This window comes from Salvelinus namaycush, chromosome 30 (genome assembly GCF_016432855.1).
Source record: "Salvelinus namaycush isolate Seneca chromosome 30, SaNama_1.0, whole genome shotgun sequence".
NCBI classification, from domain to species: domain Eukaryota; kingdom Metazoa; phylum Chordata; class Actinopteri; order Salmoniformes; family Salmonidae; genus Salvelinus; species Salvelinus namaycush.
The window spans coordinates 14890997-14913312 of NC_052336.1; the positions used below are offsets into that span (position 1 = coordinate 14890997).

A 22316-nucleotide genomic window follows, 5' to 3' on the forward strand; every position below is an offset into this window, starting at 1 on the left:
GTCCAAATAATCAATGATGAAAACCCAAAACGAGGAACTACTGCTGCTAGTAATAACAAAATTCTGTGTGAGCCTCGACAGTTTCTCGCCGCTTCATCTGTCCACAAGAGATTATGCCGCTTTCACGTGCAAATTTGAATTAGGAAACTCATACATTTCCGATTTGCTAATTCGTAGAAAATTTCCCAGTTTCCTAGTTGTCATGACACACCTATCTCGATCGATGGGAGAAGATTTGAAATAGACACGATGGCGGCGTACACATCGTTAGATTACTTAATGGAGCAAAACATTTATTTTAATAATGGAGCATTTTCGCACCACTTGCAATTGTACAGACATTTTAGAAGATACGTTTGTCCGAATCGAGAACGAAGATAGTGTCGCCATGTTAAAGTTGGTCGAAAATTCTCTGTGCTACACCAAACAGTACCTAACCTGTAAGCCTCTGGTTAAATCATAATATCTGGTGTAACAATCAATAACTACAGTATGTAGCTCCATCCTTTGTCAAAATTTAAGTCAGATTGCAACAATTGTTTCAATATTTCCACTAAGGTGACTAAAAACTATATAATGTATACCGATGTGTTTAAGTACCATGCAATGTATTTAAAATAACAATATTTTGCTATGTAACTACTGTGTAAAAAAAGTGCCATGTATGTAAAATATGAGTCATATGTAAATGTAACAAAAACTAAGAGGGGATGGGCCATTTTTTTTTTTTTTAAAGATTAGTGAAATCATAGGTCTGCCAAACATTTAGCTATTATTACTAATTTGTTATTCAGTTTGATATCCAAGTGAAGAATTTAACATCGGAGTGGTGGTTGTGCGAGTGTGTGTGGATTTGGTTCTCTAATGTTCAATCACTGCTCTGGAGTTTACTTTTTAAATATTATATTCTATTTAGCAGATGCTTTTATCCAACGCGACTTGCAGTCATGTGTGCATATATTTTACGTCTGGGTAGCCCCGGGAAACAAACCCACAACCCTGGCGTTGCTAACGCCATGCTCTACCAACTCAGCCATACAGGACCACAAAAATGACAAGATAATGAACACAAAATACTACCAAATGCTGTCACTGTAGACAATTTAAAAAAATCTGTGTTACTCTGTGGCTGCCAACCGAAACCAGGTAACCATGGTAACAGGGTATCCCTGCCTGTTCACTTTAATGAAGAACACATGACATCATGGGGCTTTAGAGTAGACCGACCACCCCTCACAGTGATGTTATATTACAAACACATACACCTCAACACATACACACAAAAACTCATTCATAATACACAAAAGAGAAGTCATAAAGTGCTCTCCTACAAGAATCACCAATAGGTAGGGTGGAGCTTCTGTGATTTATATGTTTGACAAATTTGAGAGTCTCTTTGTCCCTGTAGACGAGAGCCAGGGAGTTCTCCTCTGGATACACCATCAGGAGCTGCGGACAGGAGGACACCGATGAGAAATGACAACCACAGGAATCTAGTTGATCAGTTGCCATTTGAACAGTGACATCACTCACCTCCTCATCCTCTTCATTAGCAACGTAAGAGGTGAAGCCCCCAAACTCGGTCTGCCAGTCTGAAAAATAAAAAGACAGTTATCACACTTTAGAGTTGATATTGTGTATGATAACATTCGCACTTACAATTTTGAAAATAGTTCCCAAAACTATGATTCTAACCTACATTGTGTGTCTGTGTGTGCGTGCTTAGGCATGAGTGTCTGATTAAGCGAGTGTGTGTGATTAAGCGTGTGTGTGACTGACCAGGACAGCTCAGGGGCAGCAGTAGGTCAAGGGCGTACTCCGCTTTCGATGCGTCTCCATCGTGCAGTAGTGTGTAGCTCCCATGAGCCCAGCGACGCAGCTCTCCAACACACAACGGTGTGCTCGGCTCTTGAGGATACACACAGAGGGGTCAACACATACTTACAAAGGCATATTCAGCCCTGAGGAGGTACAGAAAGGTCAAGGCTCACAAACACACAGATCTGAGGATACACACAGGGGTCAACACACACACACTACCAGTCAAAAGTTTTAGAACACCTACTCATTCAAAAGGTTTTTCTTTATTTTTACAATTTTCTACATTGTAGAATAATAGTGAAGACATCAAAACTATGAAATAACACATGGAATCATGTGGTAACCAAAGAAAATGTTAACTTCTTATGGCTGGGGGCGCTATTTTCATGTTCGGATGAAAGTGTCTGTGAGTATAACAGAACTCATATGGCAGGCAAAAACCTGAGAAAAAATCCAACTTGGAAGTGGGAAATCTGAGGTTTGTAGATTTTCAAGTATATGCCTATCCAAGATAGTGTAAATTTGGTCTAATTGCACTCCCTAAGGCTTCCACTAGATGTCAACAGTCTTTAGAACCTTGTTTCAGGCTTCTACTGTGAAGGGGGAGTGAATAAGAGCTGTTTGACTAAGGGGTCTGGCATCTAAGTCACGCGCGCAGCCGTGAGAGCGAGCTGCGTTCCCTTTCATTTCTAAAGACAAAGGAATTGTCCGGTTCGAATATTATTGAAGATTTATGATAAAAACATCCTAAAGATTGATTCTATACATCGTTTGACATGTTTCTACGAACTGTAATGGAACTGTTTTGACTTTGTCTGGACTAAGTGCCTGCGCCTTGTGAATTTGGATTTGTGAACTAAACGCACGAACAAAAAGGAGGTATTTGAACATAAATGATGGACTTTATCGAACAAAACAAACATTTATTGTGGAACTGGGATTCCGATGAAGATCATCAAAGGTAAGTAAATATTTATAATGCTATTTCTGACTTCTGTTGACTCCACAACATGGCGGGTATCTGTATGGCTTGTTTTGGTGGCTGAGCGCTGTACTCAGATTATTCCATGGTGTGCTTTCGCTGTAAAGCTTTTTTGAAATCTGACACAGCGGTTGCATTAAGGAGAAGTATATCTTTAATTCCATGCATAACACTTGTATTTTCATCAACATTTATGATGAGTATTTTTGTAAATTGATGTGGCTCTCTGCAAAATCACTGGATGTCTTGAAAGCAAAACATTACTGAACATAACGCGCCAATGTAAACTGAGATTTTTTGATATAAATATGAACTTTATCGAACAAAACATACATGTATTGTGTAACATGAAGTCCTATGAGTTCCATCTGATGAAGATCATCAAAGGTTAGTGATTAATTTGATCTCTATTTCTGCTTTTTGTGACTCCTCTCTTTGGCTGGAAAAATGGCTGTGTTTTTTGGTGACTAGGCACTGACCTAACATAATCGCATGGTATGCTTTCGTCGTAAAGCCTTTTTAAATCGGACACTTTGGTGGGATTAACAACAAGTTTATCTTTAAAATTGTGTATAATACTTGTATGTTTGAGGAATTTTAAATATGAGATTTCTGTTGTTTGAATTTGGCGCCCTGCACTTTCACTGGCTGTTGTCAAATCGATCCCGTTAACGGGATTTCAGCCGTAAGAAGTTTTTAAACAAATCAAATAGCCACCCATTGCCTTGATGACAGCTTTGTACACTCTTGGCATTCTCTGAACCGCCTCATGGGGTAGTCACATGGAATGCATTTCAATTAACAGGTGAGCCTTCTTAAAAGTTAATTTGTGGAATTTCTTTCCTTCTTAATACGTTTGAGGTTGTGTTGTGACAAGGTAGGGGGGTATACAGAAGATAGCCCTATTTGGTAAAATACCAAGTCCTGGCTATCATGAGGACCGCCACAGGAATGGAAGACCCAGAGTTACCTCTGCTGCAGAGGATAAGTTCATTAGAGTTACCAGCCTCAGAAATTGCAGCCCAAATAAATGCTTCACAGAGTTCAAGTAACAGACACATCTCAACATCAACTGTTTAGAGGAGACTGCATGAATCAGGCCTTCATGGTCGAATTGCCGCAAAGGAACCACTACTAAATGACACCAATAAGAGACTTGCTTGGGCCAAGAAACACGAGCAATGGACATTAGACCGGTGGAAACTTGTCCATTGGTCTGGAGTACAAATTGGAGATTTTTGGTTCCAACCGCCGTGTCTTTGTGAGATGCGGTGTGGGTGAACGGATGATCTCCGCATGTGTATTTCCCACCGTAAAGCATGGAGGAGGAGGTGTTATGGTGTCGGGTGCTTTGCTGGTGACATTGTCTGTGATTTATTTACAATTCAAGGCACACTTAACCAGCATGGCTACCACAGCATTCCGCAGTGATACGCCATTGGGCTTAGTGGGACTATCATTTGTTTTTCAACAGGACAATGACCCAACACACCTCCAGGCTGTGTAAGGGCTATTTTACCAAGAAGGAGTGATGGAGTGCTGCATCAGATGACCTGGTCTCCACAATCCCTCGACCTCAACCAAATTGAGATGGTTTGGGATGAGTTGGACCGCAGAATGAAGGAAAAGCAGCCAACAAGTGCTCAGCATATGTGGAAACTTCTTCAAGACTGTTGGAAAAGCATTCCAGGTGAAGCTGGTTGAGCAAATTCCAAGAGCGTGCAAAGCTGTCATCAAGGCAAAGGATGGCTATTTGAAGAATCTCAAATATAAAATATATTTTGATTTGTTTAAGACTTTTTTAGTTACTACATGATTCCATATGTGTTATTTCATAGTGTTGATGTCTTCACTATTATTCCACAATGTAAAAAATAGTAAAAATAAAGAAAAACCCTTGAATGAGTAGGTGTTCTAAAACTTTTGACCGGTAGTGTACATACACAAACAAGCAACACACCTTTGTTATTCTTATTAGCTGATGGTGTGTCCCCAGATGACCCTGTGGCTTCTCTCTCTTCCTCATCTTCTTGGTCCTTCTCTTCCTCCTCGTCTTCGTCACTAGGGCTGAGGTAGTGCAGTCTCAGGCCAGTGAAGTTGGACAGAAGCAGGAAGAAAGCCTCCGAGCACAGCAGCTCCCAGCATGCACTCACACACTGGGGGAAGGACACTAACGAAGCCACTTCATAACATCTGCACAATGCACATATACAAAAATATTTACACACATCATATACATTTACAGTCATCATAACATCTTAGGGATATCTCTCTCACTCACACAAACAAATTACTCGACAGGCTCACCTCCTGTTGGGAGGACCTTGCTTGGTCCACTGGACATCAGTCGATCGCAGTGCTTCACTCACCTCCTTAAACTTCTCCTCCTGTAGAGAGAGACACTGTCAACCAGGAGAGAGGCAGCAGGAGAGAGATGGAGAAATTAAGAGGTTGAGTAATGGGGTTACTTTGAGGAAATTCTTGAGCTGGATCTCAGAGCTGTCCTCAAACTCTTGCTGAACCTGTGACTGGTAGTCAACATCCAGATACAGTGGATTCAGCCACTCTAGCAGCAGTGTCTCCTGTGAACAGACACACAAAATACACACTCAGGTAAAATGCACACACACACACATGTATTTATTTCATGTGACCACATCATTGCTCTATGGCTGTGAGTTCTCTCTTTCAGAACAAACACACACATCTCTGGGAAGGTGGGGGCTCCTTGGGAAGGGGGGCTCGATGTGACGAGGGGGTCGCTCCAAAGACGGCCCGTGAAACCAGCCACTCAGAGAGAGTCGACACTTATCCTCTGACAACACCTCTGCAACCTAGACAAACACACAGAGAGACAGCCATCCGTAGATTGCACTACTGCTACCTGGACAGGTGTGAAGTGTGTGGTTGTTACCCGGTGGTATAGGAAGAACTACCTGGTGGAAGGAAACGGGTGAAACCTCAAAGAGAACCAGAGTGTTCCAGCTGGGCACCAGAGACTTCACCACACTATGGGGCTGGAAGTGATCTATGCACAAAGTAGATTATAGATTAAAACACACATGTTTAACTCATGCCAATGCACACACCCACAGACCAATACTTACCATCTGTGCTGAAGAGATCCAGGGTTCCTCCATCGCTGCTCTCCCATGGAGGGACAAGGTAGAGGATAAAGGCAACACGCCTCCCCTCCAACTCATCATCATGACACAACAGAACATCTACCGACAGAGAGATAGAGAGGGCATAGATAGAGATATGAAACAGATAGATAATGTATATTTCATAATTAATTCCAGAAATATGCATGTCCATATAGACTAACTATGCAGTGGGTAGAACAGGATATCTTGGGGGGATAGCTCAGTGCTTCTGCTCTTTTCTAGGAGGAGCATGCTAATATTAAGGCTTGCTCATTGTTTTTTTGAAGAGTAGAGGTAAAAACATGTGACTCACCAGTGTATTGGTACTTGGCACAGGAAACATCCACTGTGGGCTCCAGTTCTACCCCCAACACTTCCCCTAGCCAGGATCGAAACAGCCCAAATAGTGCTGCCCTGAAATCACACACAAAGCTCAAAAACAGCCTAACAGAGCATGCACATGTGAAAAACATCACACAGCTTGCTTAGCGAGTAACACTTTCCCTGATTCAGCACATACCAAGGCTTGAACGCAGGACCTCTGCCTCACAAACACATGTGACCACCATCCTGAAGCGTCTTACTCAGTCGTCCAAATGGAGACACTTGTGGAAGCACGCGCAAGTGGAGACACTTCAGGCTGAGGAATGAGTTACACAGATACCCATCTGCTACACACCCACAAAGCAAACATGTTCTCTCTACCTCCCTAAATTGCTCTCACACACACACACACACATACAAATTACCTCAAGCCTGTGATGTGAGGCTCTTTTCTCTTTTTCAGGTCCTCTGACTGTAAGATAAATTGTCAATGAGTATCATAACTCCCAATGTCATAACTCCAAAAAGCAGAGTAAAGAAACATTAGGAACAAGAAGCAACCCCTTTCAAATCTGTATTCCTATCAGTTTTCCTTTTTCACCTGATTAAATTTGTACAGGTCGTTGGACTTCTCATGGAAGTTGAGGTCTAGAAGCTCCCTCTGTAGGTTCTCTGTAAAGCTGTCACTCTGGATGAAGTTCCTGATGATGCAGTGAGGGAAAGGGTGGCAGTCCAGTTCCAGGCCCCCTTAAGAGGAACACCAGAGGAACACTCAACGACTGGTCTACCAATATAAAAAAAGTTTTAACACTAATTATGTGAATAAATGTAACATTAACTAATGTATGTCTTAGAGTCAGTTGTTACCTCTGGATCATTTGCATTTGAGGTTCTAACCCATTCTAACAGCACATAGGAAGGTGGTAAACCTTCTCAATACTCCAAAAACATATTTTTTTGTGACACCCTTTTGTGACTTCTCTTTGGGTGCCATATATGTGTCATGTCATGCTCAACAATACAGTGCTCACAATACAAACAGTTTCCTCTCATCTATTTTCCTTTCCTACAATGCTGAGAGCCCGTACTGCAGCATTCAATGTCAGCAGAACAAACCCAGATGAATCGGTGGTGCGCAATGTGTACAAGGCAAGCAGGTACGAGCTCCGCAAATGGATTAGGGACGCGAAAAGACAATACAGACGCAAACTTAAATTGATGTTCGACAACTCAGTCTCACGTCGCATGTGGCAAGGACTACTGACTGACAGACTACAAAGGCAAATCCAGCTGTGCGCTGCCCACCAAAGCCTCACTCCCAGACGACCTTAACACATTGAATGCTTGCTTCGAGGCAGACAATAAAGAGCCATCCAGGAAGACTCGCTGCTCCGGACGACCAGGTGCTTTCGCTTTTCAAGGCTGACTTGAGGAAAACACTCAAAAAAGTGAATACTCACAAAGCCGCCGGCCCAGATGGCATCCCTGGCTGCGTCCTCAGAGGGTGTGCTGACCAGCTGGCAGATGTCTTTTCGGACATCTTCAACCTGTCCCAGGCTGTAGTCCCCACCTGTTTTAAGGAGACCACCATCGTCCCAGTGGCCCAAAAAAACAAGGTGTCATGCCCCGAGGCTGGCCCACACCAAGGCCAGCATGCCAGGCAGACTGGACCCACTCCAATTTGCCTACCGTTACAATAGATCCAAATCCATTTCCATCGCTATGCACACGGCCGTAACACATCTGGACAAGAGGAACACCAATGTGAGAATACTGTTCATTGATTACGGTTCAGCATTCAACACTATTGTTCCCTCCAAGCTCGACACCAAACTCAGAGCCCTGGGTCTGGACACCACCCTCTGCAACTGGATCCTGGACCTCCTGACGGGCAGACCACAGGCTGTGGGGGTAGGCAACAACACCTCCTCCACACTGACTCGTAACACAGGGGCCCCACAGGGATGTGCCCTCGGTTCTCTGCTGCACCCCCTGTTCACCCAGGATTGTGTGGCTTTGCACAACACCAACTCCATCACCACGGTTGTAGGCCTGATAACATACAATTGACGAGTCAGCCTATGGGGAGGAGGTACGTGAATTGGCATTGTGGTGTCATGACAACAACCTCTCCCTTAATGTAAGCAAAACAAAGAGTAAAAAATAAATAAATAGAATCTTTATTTAACTAGGCAAGTAAGTTAAGAAAAAAATCTTATTTACAATGACGGCCTACTCCGGCCAAATCCTGACAACGCTGGGCCAATTGTGCACTGCTCTATGGGACTCCCATTCACGGCTGGATGTGATACAACCTGGATTTGAACCAGGTACTAGTGACGCCTCTTGCACTGATGCAGTGCCTTAGACCGCTGCGCCACTCGGGAGTCCAAAATTATTGACTTCAGGAAGCAGAGGAGGGAACAAACCCTGATCCACAACAACAGGACTGCAGTAGAGAGAGTCACTAGTTTAAAGTTCCTCAGCATCCACGTCACAGAGGACATGTCATGGATCCACAACACCACCACTCTTGTCAAAGAGGGTGCAACAGCGTCTCTACTTCCTAAGGCGGCTGAAGAAATCCGGCATGCCTCCAAATACTACCGCTGCACCATCAAGAGCGCCCTGACCAGTTTCATCACGGCCTAGTATGGGAATTGCTCCGTGCACTAATGCAAGACCCTCCAGCGGGTGGTGAAGATGGCCCAGTACATCACTGGGACTGTGCTACCATCCATCCAGGACATCTACTCGAAATGGTGCCCGAGGAAGGCACACGATATCATAAAGGACCCCACACACCCCAGCCAAGGAGAAGGTATCGGCGCATGAGGTCTGATACAAACAGGCTCAGTGGCAGTTCCTTTCTACAAGCCATCTGACTGCTGAACACTTGAACTGGACTGACCACCTGTTCTGATTCTCTGCATCTTAGCACACGTGCTCACTCATGCACAGACCCACACATATACAGTATTCAGACCCCTTGACTTTTTCCACATTTTGTTACGTTACAGCCTTATTCTAAATTGTTTATTTTTTTAAAAGCGAAAACAGGTTTAGACATTTTTGCTAATTAAAAAAACAAAAACATTAATGCCTTATTTACATAAGTATTCAGACCCTTTGCTATGAGACTCAAAATTGAGTTCAGGTGCATCCTGTCTCCATTGATCATCCTTGAGAAATTCTACAACTTCATTGGAGTCCACCTGTGGTAAATTCAATTGATTGGACATGATTTGGAAAGGCACACACCGGTCTATATAAGGTCCCACAGTTGACAGTACATGTCAGAGCAAAAACCAAGCCATGAGGTATAAGGAATTGTCCGTAGAGCTTTGAGACAGGATTGTGTCAAGGCACAGGGGCAGCAGGTAGCTAAGTGATTAGAGTGTTGGGCCAGTAACCGAAAGGTTGCTGGATCGAATCCCCGAGCTGACAATGTAAAAATCTGTTGTTCTGCCCCTGAACAAGGCAGTTAACCCACTGTTCCCCGGTAGGCTGTTTTTGTAAAATAAGAATTTGTTCTTAACTGACTTGCTTAGTCAAATAAAGGTTAAATAAAAAACAGATCTGAGGAAGGGTACCAAAAAAATTCTGCTGCATTGAAGGTCCCCAAGAACACAGTGGCCTCCATCATTCTTAAATGGAATAAGTTTGGAACCACCAAGACTCTTCCTAAAGTTGGCCGTCCAGCCAAACTGAGCAATCGGGGGAGAAGGGCCTTGGTCAGGGAGGTGACCAAGAACCTGATGGTTACTCTAACAGAGTTCCTCTGTACCTAAAGGACTCTCAGACTATGAGAAACAAGATTCTCTGGTTTAATGAAACCAAGATTTAACTATTTGGCCTGAATGCCAAGCGTCACTTCTGGAGGAAACCTGGCACCATCCCTACGGTGAATCATTATGGTGGCAGCATCATGCTGTGGGGATGTTTTTCAGCAGCAATGACTGGGAGACTAGTCAGGATTGAGGGAAAGATGAATGGAGCTAAGTACAGAGAGATCCTTGATGAAAACCTGCTCCAGAGCGCTCAGAACCTGACTTCCAACAGGACAACGGCCCTAAGCACACAGCCAAGACAACGCAGCAGTGGCTTTGGGACAAGTCTCTGAATGTCCTTGAGTGGCCCAGCCAGAGTCCGGACTTGAACATCTCTGGAGAGACCTGAAAATAGCTATGCAGCAACGCTTTCCATCCAACCTGACAGAGCTTGAGAGGATATGCAGAGAAGAATGGGAGAAACTCCCCAAATAGACGTGTGCCAAGCTTGTAGTGTTATACTCAAGAAAACTCAAGGCTGTAATTGCTGCCAAAGGTGCTTGAACAAAGTACTGAGTAACAAGTATGAATACTTATTTAGATGTGATTTCAGTTTCTTATTTTTAATACATTAGAAACATTTATAAAAATTCTGTTTTTGCTTTGTTATTATAGGGTATTGTGTGTAGATTGACGAGAAAAAACACAATCAATTTTAGAATAAGGCTGCAACGTAACAAATGTGGAAAAAGTGAAGGGGTCAGAATACTTTGCGAATGCTACACACATCACAACTGCTGCTACCAGACTCTTATTACACTGCTTAGTTTATACACTGCCGCCCTCCCCAATACACGTGAAAATATTAGCTATAAATTGTGCCTTCCTGTATTATACCTAAGCTAAAAAAGTTATTTTCTACGGTGTCATTTACTTTATGTTCGTAATATGATTTTTATTGTATTGTTGCATTGTCGAGAATGAACCTGCAAGTAAGCATTTCGTTGGATGATGTATAAGACTAATATAAGACGTGATAATGGTTGAGGTAGATAGTTTGACCCACATATTTTAGTGTTTTCAAATCAGTGGTCATGAAAGCAAAGTTTTGACTAAAGCTTTGCACTTCACTGACAATATTGATATCTAGGGAGACTAATAGCGTATCAATTAAAAATAACCATATATGTAACAAGACTAGCCAAAGCATGTGCTCGGTGTAAACACATGTAGCTAAGATAGCTAGAAAGTATCTGACCATGAGAGTACTGCGCTCGCTGCGACCATGCTTCCTTCACTCCCTTCTTCACGTCTTCGTCCTCGAGTAGTGGAGAAAGTTTTACTCTCTCTTCGCGTTTCTTTCTCTTCTTTCCTTTCTCGCCATCATCTCGCTGTCGTTTACAATTCATTTTCGTATAAATGAGTCGCGGTTCAATTGCGTCATAACAACGCAGCAGGACGTTAGTGGTTCCGAGTCTTTTCGGTGAGCCGGTTCATTTGGCTCATTAAATTTAAAAGAGCCGGCTCACAAACGACTCTTCTTCGCAATGCTTTAAAATCGAGGGGGTCGGTGGGACACATTTTGACATGTTCATAGAAAGAGATCAGGGTCCAGAGTAACGCTGAGGTCCTTCCGTTTTATTTGAGAGGACTGCGCAACCATTGATATTCATTGTCAGATCCGACAGCAGATCTCTTTGTTTCTTGGGACCTAGAACTAGTTAAAAAGTAAAGCCTTTGCAGCCATCTACTTCCTTATGTCAACATAGCAGTGAAAGTTGACATTGTTTCCAAATGACATCACAAAGAGATAGCATTTATTTATATATATATATATATAAATAAATGCTATATATATATATATATATATATATATATATATATATATAGTGAAAACAACACATCAAAACCAAGAGGTCATCAACACACTTGTTATAAGAGACAATGTCTAAATGAAAATAATCATTTATTTATTTTAAAGAAAATGAAATAGCATGACAGTAATACAGGTTAAAACAACAGGAAACTCAATGCTGTTGTTTCTTTAATCAAACAAATGTATTCTGCTGCAAGAGCATAAAATCAGATTCTTGAGACACTGGGTTGCAGTTTATTCATGTAAGAAATGACTGAATTTTTTCAGATCCAAACAAAAAGTCTGACAGTGTATTTTCTTCCATCATTGTAAACAGCACATTTACAGTCCCTTCTCTTGAGGTGGTGGGTTTTTTGTTCAGCCTTACCGGGAAGCCAGAGGTGAGTAGCCTTATTTGGATTGCTCCACATTGTTTTACTTCACCTTCATGTCTTCATTTCACCCATAATTGTCTGCACTCACAGAGACAGCTAGCCACTGTGCCCATTCTCACACCATTTAGTTGTAGATAAAGTTGAACCTACAGGAAATAAATATGAATATACAGCATACCTGAGCTCTCACACACACCCTTTATACACTCATTCGAACACATACAGTGGGGCAAAAAAGTATTTAGTCAGCCACCAATTGTGCAAGTTCTCCCACTTAAAAAGATGAGAGAGGCCTGTAATTTTCATCATAGGTACACTTCAACTATGAGACAAAATGAGGGAAAAAAATCCAGAAAATCACATTGTAGGATTTTTTATGAATTTATTTGCAAATTATGGTGGAAAATAAGTATTTGGTCAATAACAAAAGTTTCTCAATACTTTGTTATATACCCTTTGTTGGCAATGACAGAGGTCAAACGTTTTCTGTAAGTCTTCACAAGGTTTTCACACACTGTTGCTGGTATTTTGGCCCATTCCTTCATGCAGATCTCCTCTAGAGCAGTGATGTTTTGGGGCTGTTGCTGGGCAACACGGACTTTCAACTCCCTCCAAAGATTTTCTATGGGGTTGAGATCTGGAGACTGGCTAGGCCACTCCAGGACCTTGAAATGCTTCTTACGAAGCCACTCCTTCGTTGCCCGGGCGGTGTGTTTGGGATCATTGTCATGCTGAAAGACCCAGCCATGTTTCATCTTCAATGCCCTTGCTGATGGAAGGAGGTTTTCACTCAAAATCTCACGATACATGGCCCCATTCATTCTTTCCTTTACACGGATCAGTCGTCCTGGTCCCTTTGCAGAAAAACAGCCCCAAAGCATGATGTTTCCACCCCCATGCTTCACAGTAGGTATGGTGTTCTTTGGATGCAACTCAGCATTCTTTGTCCTCCAAACACGACGAGTTGAGTTTTTACCAAAAAGTTATATTTTGGTTTCATCTGACATTCTCCCAATCTTCTTCTGGATCATCCAAATGCTCTCTAGCAAACTTCAGACGGGCCTGGACATGTACTGGCTTAAGCAGGGGGACACGTCTGGCACTGCAGGATTTGAGTCCCTGGCGGCGTAGTGTGTTACTGATGGTAGGCTTTGTTACTTTGGTCCCAGCTCTCTGCAGGTCATTCACTAGGTCCCCCCGTGTGGTTCTGGGATTTTTGCTCACCGTTCTTGTGATCATTTTGACCCCACGGGGTGAGATCTTGCGTGGAGCCCCAGATCGAGGGAGATTATCAGTGGTCTTGTATGTCTTCCATTTCCTAATAATTGCTCCCACAGTTGATTTCTTCAAACCAAGCTGCTTACCTATTGCAGATTCAGTCTTCCCAGCCTGGTGCAGGTCTACAATTTTGTTTCTGGTGTCCTTTGACAGCTCTTTGGTCTTGGCCATAGTGGAGTTTGGAGTGTGACTGTTTGAGGTTGTGGACAGGTGTCTTTTATACTGATAACAAGTTCAAACAGGTGCCATTAATACAGGTAACGAGTGGAGGACAGAGGAGCCTCTTAAAGAAGAAGTTACAGGTCTGAGAGCCAGAAATCTTGCTTGTTTGTAGGTGACCAAATACTTATTTTCCACCATAATTTGCAAATAAATTCATTAAAAATCCTACAATGTGATTTTCTGGATTTTTTCCCCTCATTTTGTCTGTCATAGTTGAAGTGTACCTATGATGAAAATTACAGGCCTCTCTCATCTTTTTAAGTGGGAGAACTTGCACAATTGGTGGCTGACTAAATACTTTTTTGCCCCACTGTACACACACAAAAGTGCTTTATACACAATATACAACACACACACACTACCTGCTTAGTAGTTGCGGTAGGCTGGATATGATTGGGCCATAGCCGGGGGCATTGTCATAAAGCTCAAACAGAGGGGCTGCCACCAGTTTGTAGTTCTTTGGGACTGCAAACAGAGCTGAGACACAGAAGCAAATATCACTCAAGATTATGTGTGTAAAGTATGTAGAACAGATTTTGACTAGCTAAGGGACACTTACCTTTTTCCTGCAGTTGAACCAGGAAGAGCTTTTTATGCTCCTTGGGTTTAGTGATGTGGGCTGGAATGTAGGGATACTGCAGCAAAACAGACAAACACAAATATTTACTGTAGGCTCAATATCTCCTCCTCGATACATTTCAGTGTAAACTGTACTGTGTGTTGGGTTATGCTCACCTGTGGGGGTTCAAAGTTGGGGCGCCACCAGTTTCCGATGGAGTCATCGATCACCCAATCCTGCTTCACCCCGTCCTGCCGGCCCAGGATCTGACAAAGACACAGTAAAGACAATCACTATGGCATCACGCGTCCTGCAGGATCTTAGAGAATGCTACCCCACTGGTAGACGAAAACTACTTTAGCGCCTATTGACGAGTGTCTTTTGACTGGGGTAGTTTTGTTAAGAGCCCCTGACACTTTCTCTAAATATTAACACGCATCACTTGCAGTACTGTTTTGGAAACAAAGAATGCATCTTTCATATCAGCAAGAAATAAATCAATAAAAATATTATATATATATATATATATATATATACACACTGCTCAAAAAAATAAAAGGGAACACTTAAACAACACAATGTAACTCCAAGTCAATCACACTTCTGTGAAATCAAACTGTCCACTTAGGAAGCAACACTGATTGACAATAAATTTCACATGCTGTTGTGCAAATGGAATAGACAACAGGTGGAAATTATAGGCAATTAGCAAGACACCCCCAATAAAGGAGTGGTTCTGCAGGTGGTGACCACAGACCACTTCTCAGTTCCTATGCTTCCTGGCTGATGTTTTGGTTACTTTTGAATGCTGGCGGTGCTTTCACTCTAGTGGTAGCATGAGACGGAGTCTACAACCCACACAAGTGGCTCAGGTAGTGCAGCTCATCCAGGATGGAACATCAATGCGAGCTGTGGCAAGAAGGTTTGCTGTGTCTATCAGCGTAGTGTCCAGAGCATGGAGGCGCTACCAGGAGACAGGCCAGTACATCAGGAGACGTGGAGGAGGCCGTAGGAGGGCAACAACCCATCAGCAGGACCGCTACCTCCGCCTTTGTGCAAGGAGGATCAGGAGGAGCACTGCCAGAGCCCTGCAAAATGACCTCCAGCAGGCCACAAATGTGCATGTGTCTGCTCAAATGGTCAGAAACAGACTCCATGAGGGTGGTATGAGGGCCCGACATCCACAGGTGGGGGTTGTACTTACAGCCCAACACCGTGCAGGACGTTTGGCATTTGCCAGAGAACACCAAGATTGGCAAATTTGCCACTGGCACCCTGTGCTCTTCACAGATGAAAGCAGGTTCACACTGAGCACGTGACAGATGTGACAGAGTCTGGAGACGCCGTGGAGAACGTTCTGCTGCCTACAACATCCTCCAGCATGACCGGTTTGGCGGTGGGTCAGTCATGGTGTGGGGTGGCATTTCTTTGGGGGGCCGCACAGCCCTCCATGTGCTCGCCAGAGGTAGCCTGACTGCCATCAGGTACCGAGATGAGATCCTCAGACCCCTTGTGAGACCATATGCTGGTGCGGTTGGCCCTGGGTTCCTCCTAATGCAAGACAATGCTAGACCTCATGTGGCTGGAGTGTGTCAGCAGTTCCTGCAAGAGGAAGGCATTGATGCTATGGACTGGCCCGCCCGTTCCCCAGACCTGAATCCAATTGAGCACATCTGGGACATCATGTCTCGCTCCATCCACCAAAGCCACGTTGCACCACAGACTGTCCAGGAGTTGGCGGATGCTTTAGTCAAGGTCTGGGAGGAGATCCCTCAGGAGACCATCCGCCACCTCATCAGGAGCATGCCCAGGCGTTGTAGGGAGGTCATACAGGCACGTGGAGGCCACACACACTACTGAGCCTCATTTTGACTTGTTTTAAGGACATTACATCAAAGTTGGATCAGCCTGTAGTGTGGTTTTCCACTTTAATTTTGAGTGTGACTCCAAATCCAGACCTCCATGGGTTGATAAATTTGATTTCCATTGATAATTTGTGTGTGATTTTGTTGTCAGCACATTCAACTATGTAAAGAAAAAAGTATTTAATAAGAATATTTCATTCATTCAGATCTAGGATGTGTTATTTTAGTGTTCCCTTTATTTTTTTGAGCAGTGTATATATAAAAAAAAAAAAAAAAATTCAAACTGTAAATTACTACACACCTTTATAGGGTTAGGTTTGTGTTCCCACAAGGCCATATCTCCATGTTACAGCGCTTGTTTACGGAAGACTTTGGCTGCCACCTGTGATAATTAGCTACCTGTGTGTAAGCTAACTGGGGAGGAAGTGTTGTTCATAAACTGGAAGCACACAATGTGTGCAAACCTGCTACAATAAGTTACTTTTTAAAAGATTATTTCTCAAAACAATGATTATTGACGTTTCTAAACGTTAAAACACAGCATCGGAATTGGAGTTTACACGGAGCCAAAACGTAGGGGAATGGAATGGCTGAAAACCCTACATACAGAGAAGAGTTTGAGAGCTAAGAGAACGCTAGGATGGATGTCATCTGAGGTTGTGATTCCAACTCTGGCCGGCCTCCTTTGAGAGTGCATGTGTATCGTACCTCTGTCATCAGGCGTTTCAGCCCATCCACCTCATCCTCCCCCGGGCACAGCTCTCCACCTGGCCTGCAAGAGACATACAGACAAGACTATAAGAGAACCATACAAACACGCATGCACACACTTTAAAAACAAACAGACTGTTGGTGTAACTCCTGCAGGCTGTGCTTAGTTGGTGGTAGTGCTTACAGTTTGAAGAAGGTGGTTCCCAGTTGCAACAGCAGTACATGGGGCAACCTGTGTTCATGGACAATAAGCACTCCCTCCACTGCCCTCCGCATGCCCAGCTTGTCAAACTCCTCCCGCATCCTCTGGAACCGTGCTGCCACTGAACTGTCCTTCTCATACAGAGGCTCCTTGGTCCCAAATGTGTAGTTGGTGAGAGGGTATCTGAAACACAATGTCATGAATACCGTTTTTAAATGTGCACATCCCATAGCATGCCTCTACTAACATGCACACACTACCCAGAACAGGCGGTTGGTGGCACCTTAATTGGGAAGGAAGGACTCGTGGTAATGGCTGGAGCGGAATCGGTGGAATGGAATGAAATACGTCAAACACACAGTTTCCATGTGTTCGATGCCATACCAATCGCTCCGTTCCTTCCAGCCATTATTATGAGTCGTCCTGCCCTCAGCAGCCTTCACTGCTACCCAGTCACCCCCCCACAAACGCACACTATATAGCTTTTGAATGAGGATGCATCTACAGGACGGTACACTATCGATTCATCATCATTTTTACGTCACACACTTTGGCTGTCAAATAGGACATAGAGCCAGCTGCAAAGCTAGCCAGAATCCAAATAGACGTTCATTACATTCTCTCTCCAGTCGGAAGGTGGCTATGCAACGATCAGGACAGAGCAGAGTCGGCTCAAGATACTGCTCGGAAAACGTACCTCATTCCAGGGATGGGAGATGGCAGCGTACTACTAATTGTCTCATCATCCTAAATGACAAATCGAGATTAAAATACTGCTAGTTTTTTCATCAGCATGCTAGGCTAGCTAATGCTATAGCAGTCCACTAGATTCGACAACACTTCCAGTAGTTACCCACCTCAACGCTACGCCAGAGACGGTAGAGAAAGCAAGACACCCCACTCTCTAATTGGGGCGCACCAGGGCGAGACATCTCACTGGCAAATGTTTTCTGGGCGGGGACAGGTGGAGTAAAAGGGAAGGGACAATAAGTAGACCAAAGCTAGCTCAAAGACAGAAAAATGAGCCAAAAGAACAAGCCAGATATTTCACCTGATGTAAATGTGAAGCATCTGGTTGGCATTTCCACTCACTACCAAATATGGTGATGAGGAAGCCCAATGACTGGCAGTGGGAGAAGATGGAGCGAGATGGATTTTGGCAGACATTCTACACATTTTCTCATCGATTAAACATTTGATCTTAATACATTTGATCTTGATCTTAATAATATTTTCTGTTTCCAAAACTATAATCTGTAACAGAGTGGACTGCATTTTGTAGATTTAACCCCTTTCCAAAGTTTCTAAAAATGGTGTTGTTTAGGAGTGCACGAGTGAATTGAGTTATTGCACACATGCACTTCAGAGTAGGCATTCCCTAACGGAAATATGCAAATACATGCTACAAAGCGCCAATAGGATCTCACTAGCGGGTGTTGAGTGGTAGTGTTCTGTCCTCAGACCAGTGGTCCGGAGTAGGATTAGATAGGGTTAAATAGTGGGATTTCTATTATTATAGAGGGCTAATAGTAGGAGGGGCAATTTTTCACTACTGTATCAAGAATTTTATGTAGGTAGGCCATGAATGGTCTCACACCAGTGCAATAGGTGGTGGTGTATGCGATCTGACAATCAAATCCTAAAGAAGAAGAAAGATCTCGCTAGCTCGTTCTTGTTTCACATTTTACAAACATAATAGATTAATTCATATGAATACAAATCTGTTTTCACATCAATACATGGGTTCATTATTAGGCTACTTAACATAATTTACATATTTAATAGTGTCAATGGAAGTTGTTGTATGTCAACTTGTTTTTTGGAGTCCAGCCTTCTTTTTAATTGCGTTTTGATTTGTTAAAAAAAATACAAATAAATATATATTAAAAAAACACTATTTCTTCTGCTCACGATGCTTAATTTACTACCACTGTAAATGACACAGATGAACTATCTTGGGTTAGTTATTTAAGCAATAAGGCCTGGGGGGTTTGGTATATGGCTGTTCTTTCCACGACGCAACATGGAGTGCCTGGACACAACCCTTAGCTGTGGTATATTGGCCATATATCACAATACCATTTATCGCCGGAGGTGCCTTATTGCTATTATAAACTGGTTACAAAACGTAATTAGAGCAGTAAAAATAAATGTTATCATACCCGTGGTATACGGTCTGATATACCATGCCTGTCAGACAATCAGCATTCAGGACTGGAGCTACCCAGTTTATAAAAATATATTTTATATTATAGAGGTATGAGCTCACGGGGGAAAACATGCTCACGCGAGAGATGAAACGCCCACTTAGACAAGATCGTTTGTTAAGGTTCCTATTTAGCCACCATCTTCGGCTAGGATTCAACTTTTCATGTAATCTAATGGGCTGCTATAGCATTAGCCTAGCATACTGACGAAAAAACTAGCAGTCATTAAAAAACCTTCTAGATTTGTTGGAATAACTGGGATTGAGGTAAATTTTCCGAGCCAAATCTCTCGCCAACTCTGTGCTGTCCTGATCGTGTCATTGCCGTGTTCCAACTAATGTAACCAACGTCTAACTTTAGTCGGATTCTGGCTACTGCAAAGCTTGCAGTCCATGAACTTTTCCATACAATTGAATGAGACGGGTATTTTAGGAGTCTTTGCATAACCACGATACATACACACATAATCTGAAGTTAGAAACCAATCGTCGTCGTCGTCCCCCCTAAATCCTGTTACTCACAAATTAATGGTTCTCTCCAAACTGAGCGGTTTTGCAGGCGCGCTCATGTATTTGTTCCCGCCGAACTGACTGACCCCGCGCGGCCAGCCGGCGGACGAGCGATTCGGAGCAGGCACACTCGACATTGCTCCAATACCACTAAACAAAATCTAGCTCCAAAATCCTCTGGTAGAAATGCAATGCAAAACATGTATTATAACAATAACAAAGAAAAATGGAAGGACGTCACCATGCGCAAATTGTCTTCCTCCCTTTCTCCTTTTCCTGTTCCGTGTTTGATGCAGTAGGTATACTTCGGCATTACCACCACCTATCGTGCTGGAGTGTAATAACCAGTAATAAAGTAGCTCCTATCGATGAAAATCTTACTAAATTCTGAGGTGGTCGAACTCTATCCAATTGCTTTGCCAACATAACCCAAAGGTTCTGTTAAATGTAAAAATTCTAACCCTGCATGGATAAGGTCATGATGGTTCATCAATAAAAGCACTTTCCTCCATCAAATCTAATTTTATTGATCAAATTCACATATTTAGCAGATGTTATTGCGGGTGTAGCGAAATGCTTATGTTCCTAGCTCCAACAGTGCAGTAGTATGTAACAGTTCAAAACAATACACACTAATCTAAAAGTATAATAATGAAATTAAGAAATATATGAATATTACATCGAGCAATGTCGGAGTGGCATTGACAAAAAAATAAAAATAGTATTTAACCTTTATTTAACTAGGCAAATACAGTAGAATAGAATACAGTATATAATTATGAGATGAGTAAAGCAGTATGTAAACATTATTAAAGTGGCCAGTGATTCCAAGAAAAAAAAACATCTATGTATATAGTGCAGCAGCCTCTAAGGTGCAGGGTTACGTAACCGGGTGAAAGTCGGCTAGTGATGGCTATTTAACAGTCAGTGATGGCCTTGAGATAGAAGCTGTTCTTCAGTCTCTCAGTCCTAGCTTTGATGCACCTGTATTGACTCGCCTTCTGGATGATGGTGGCGGGAACAGGCCGTGGCTCGGGTGGTTGATGTCCTTGATGATCTTTTTGGCCTTCCTGTGACATCGGGTGCTGTAGGTGTCCTGGAGGGCACGTAATTTGCCCCCGGTGATGCGTTGGACAGACCACACCACTCTCTGAAGAGCCCTGCGGTTGCGGGCGGTGCAGTTGCCATACCAGGCGGTGATACAGCCTGACAGGATGCTCTCAATTGTGCATCTGTTAAAGTTTGTGAGGGTGTTATGGGCCTCTGTTGAGGTTTTCCTGTAACTCTCACGGGTCAGGAGGCTATACATGAGTGTGTCATGTTGGTAGGCTGTTACCATCACATAACACAGAGCTGTACACACGTTGTATATTCAAAACAGGCCCAGCCCAGAGTCACACACAGGTACTCTTTGTTCACAGCATATCATCACTACCACCAGAAGTTAATATTAAGACAATCTGGGGAACGACTCAGAGCTTAGTGTGTCTCAGTCAGCCCAGCCAGACAGAGGTAGTGAGACATCCCTGTTGAGTTTCTAACCAGCATTCTCTGTGGATTTTAATAGTCTGGACAGTTCGGCCCCATGCAGCAGCCAGAGTCCTATCCTTACTGGCACATGACCCGCGTGATGCCCAGCGTGATCATGGGCTTCTGTTGCATGGTGGGAATTCCAGGGAATGTGGTGGTTCTGATTGTCGTGGGGCGGAAATTTGAAAGTGGGAACTTCAACATGCGTCTGATGCTGAACCTGGCACTGTGTGACCTGATGGTCTTGCTGTGCCTGCCTCTAGTGATCAACAACCTACTGAGGGCCTGGGATCTGGGCTCCGCTGCCTGCAAGCTGCTCTTCTTCCTGATCTATTGCAGCCTGAATGGTAGTGTGCTGACCATCACCCTGCTGAGCGTGCAGCGCTACGTCCAGGTGCTGTACCCCCACAGCTGGGCGCAGCTGGGCCGTATGGGGGAAGAGGCACTCCTCCTGTCCCTGTGGGGGCTGGCAGGGTTCATTGCCTCTCCCGCCTTGTCTGTCCGTGACGTCAAGAGATACGACGGCCGCCAATCATGCAGCTCGCACTACCAGAACCCCAGACAAGAAATGGCCATCCTACTTGTCCAAACGCTGCTGGGGTTTGTAGTTCCCTGCTGCATCCTGGTGACGTCCTACTTCTACCTCCACAAGAGGGTGAGCCAGGCGGCCCTGTTCAGGCAGCGGAGGCTGACCAAGCTGGTCACCTGCATCGTTGTGTCCTTCTTCTGCTTCTGGACTCCGCTGCACCTGTTCAACCTGCTGGCCCTGGTGAACTTGGCCGTGCAGAACAAGGTTGTGAAGAATGTGTGTGACTCAGCTTGGAATATCCTCATGGGTTTCACCATCATCAACAGCTGCCTCAACCCTTTCCTCTATGCCTTCGCCTCTTCAGGAATCCCCAGGGCAAGCCCCCACCCAACCACCACATGACACTGGCTT

The 22316-nt window shown here is 43.7% G+C and overlaps 3 protein-coding genes across 3 annotated transcripts; 1 reads left to right on the plus strand and 2 right to left on the minus strand.

Moving 5' to 3' along the window:
• Window positions 1-1147: 1147 nt before the first annotated feature.
• On the minus strand, window positions 1148-11527 carry LOC120025278 (prolyl 3-hydroxylase OGFOD1-like). The gene is made up of 13 exons (XM_038969770.1): window positions 11302-11527; window positions 6875-7020; window positions 6699-6745; window positions 6263-6363; window positions 5911-6027; window positions 5740-5831; window positions 5509-5637; window positions 5272-5385; window positions 5111-5190; window positions 4764-4996; window positions 1780-1908; window positions 1534-1592; window positions 1148-1449 (listed from the first exon to the last, which is right to left on the minus strand). The coding sequence occupies exons 1-13, from the start codon at window positions 11450-11452 to the stop codon at window positions 1288-1290; spliced, it is 1560 nt and encodes a 519-aa protein (XP_038825698.1). The 5' UTR covers window positions 11453-11527; the 3' UTR covers window positions 1148-1287.
• A 463-nt stretch (window positions 11528-11990) lies between these two features.
• LOC120024962 (cleavage and polyadenylation specificity factor subunit 5-like) lies at window positions 11991-20132 on the minus strand. Its single transcript, XM_038969354.1, has 7 exons — window positions 19859-20132; window positions 17113-17313; window positions 16926-16989; window positions 14529-14618; window positions 14353-14428; window positions 14156-14270; window positions 11991-12439 (listed from the first exon to the last, which is right to left on the minus strand). Exons 1-7 carry the CDS (start codon window positions 19981-19983, stop codon window positions 12418-12420), a joined length of 693 nt encoding a protein of 230 aa, XP_038825282.1. The 5' UTR covers window positions 19984-20132; the 3' UTR covers window positions 11991-12417.
• A 1299-nt stretch (window positions 20133-21431) lies between these two features.
• LOC120024817 (leukotriene B4 receptor 1-like) lies at window positions 21432-22307 on the plus strand. The gene has a single exon (XM_038969143.1). It carries the CDS (start codon window positions 21432-21434, stop codon window positions 22305-22307), a length of 876 nt encoding a protein of 291 aa, XP_038825071.1.
• The last annotated feature ends 9 nt before the right edge of the window (window positions 22308-22316 follow it).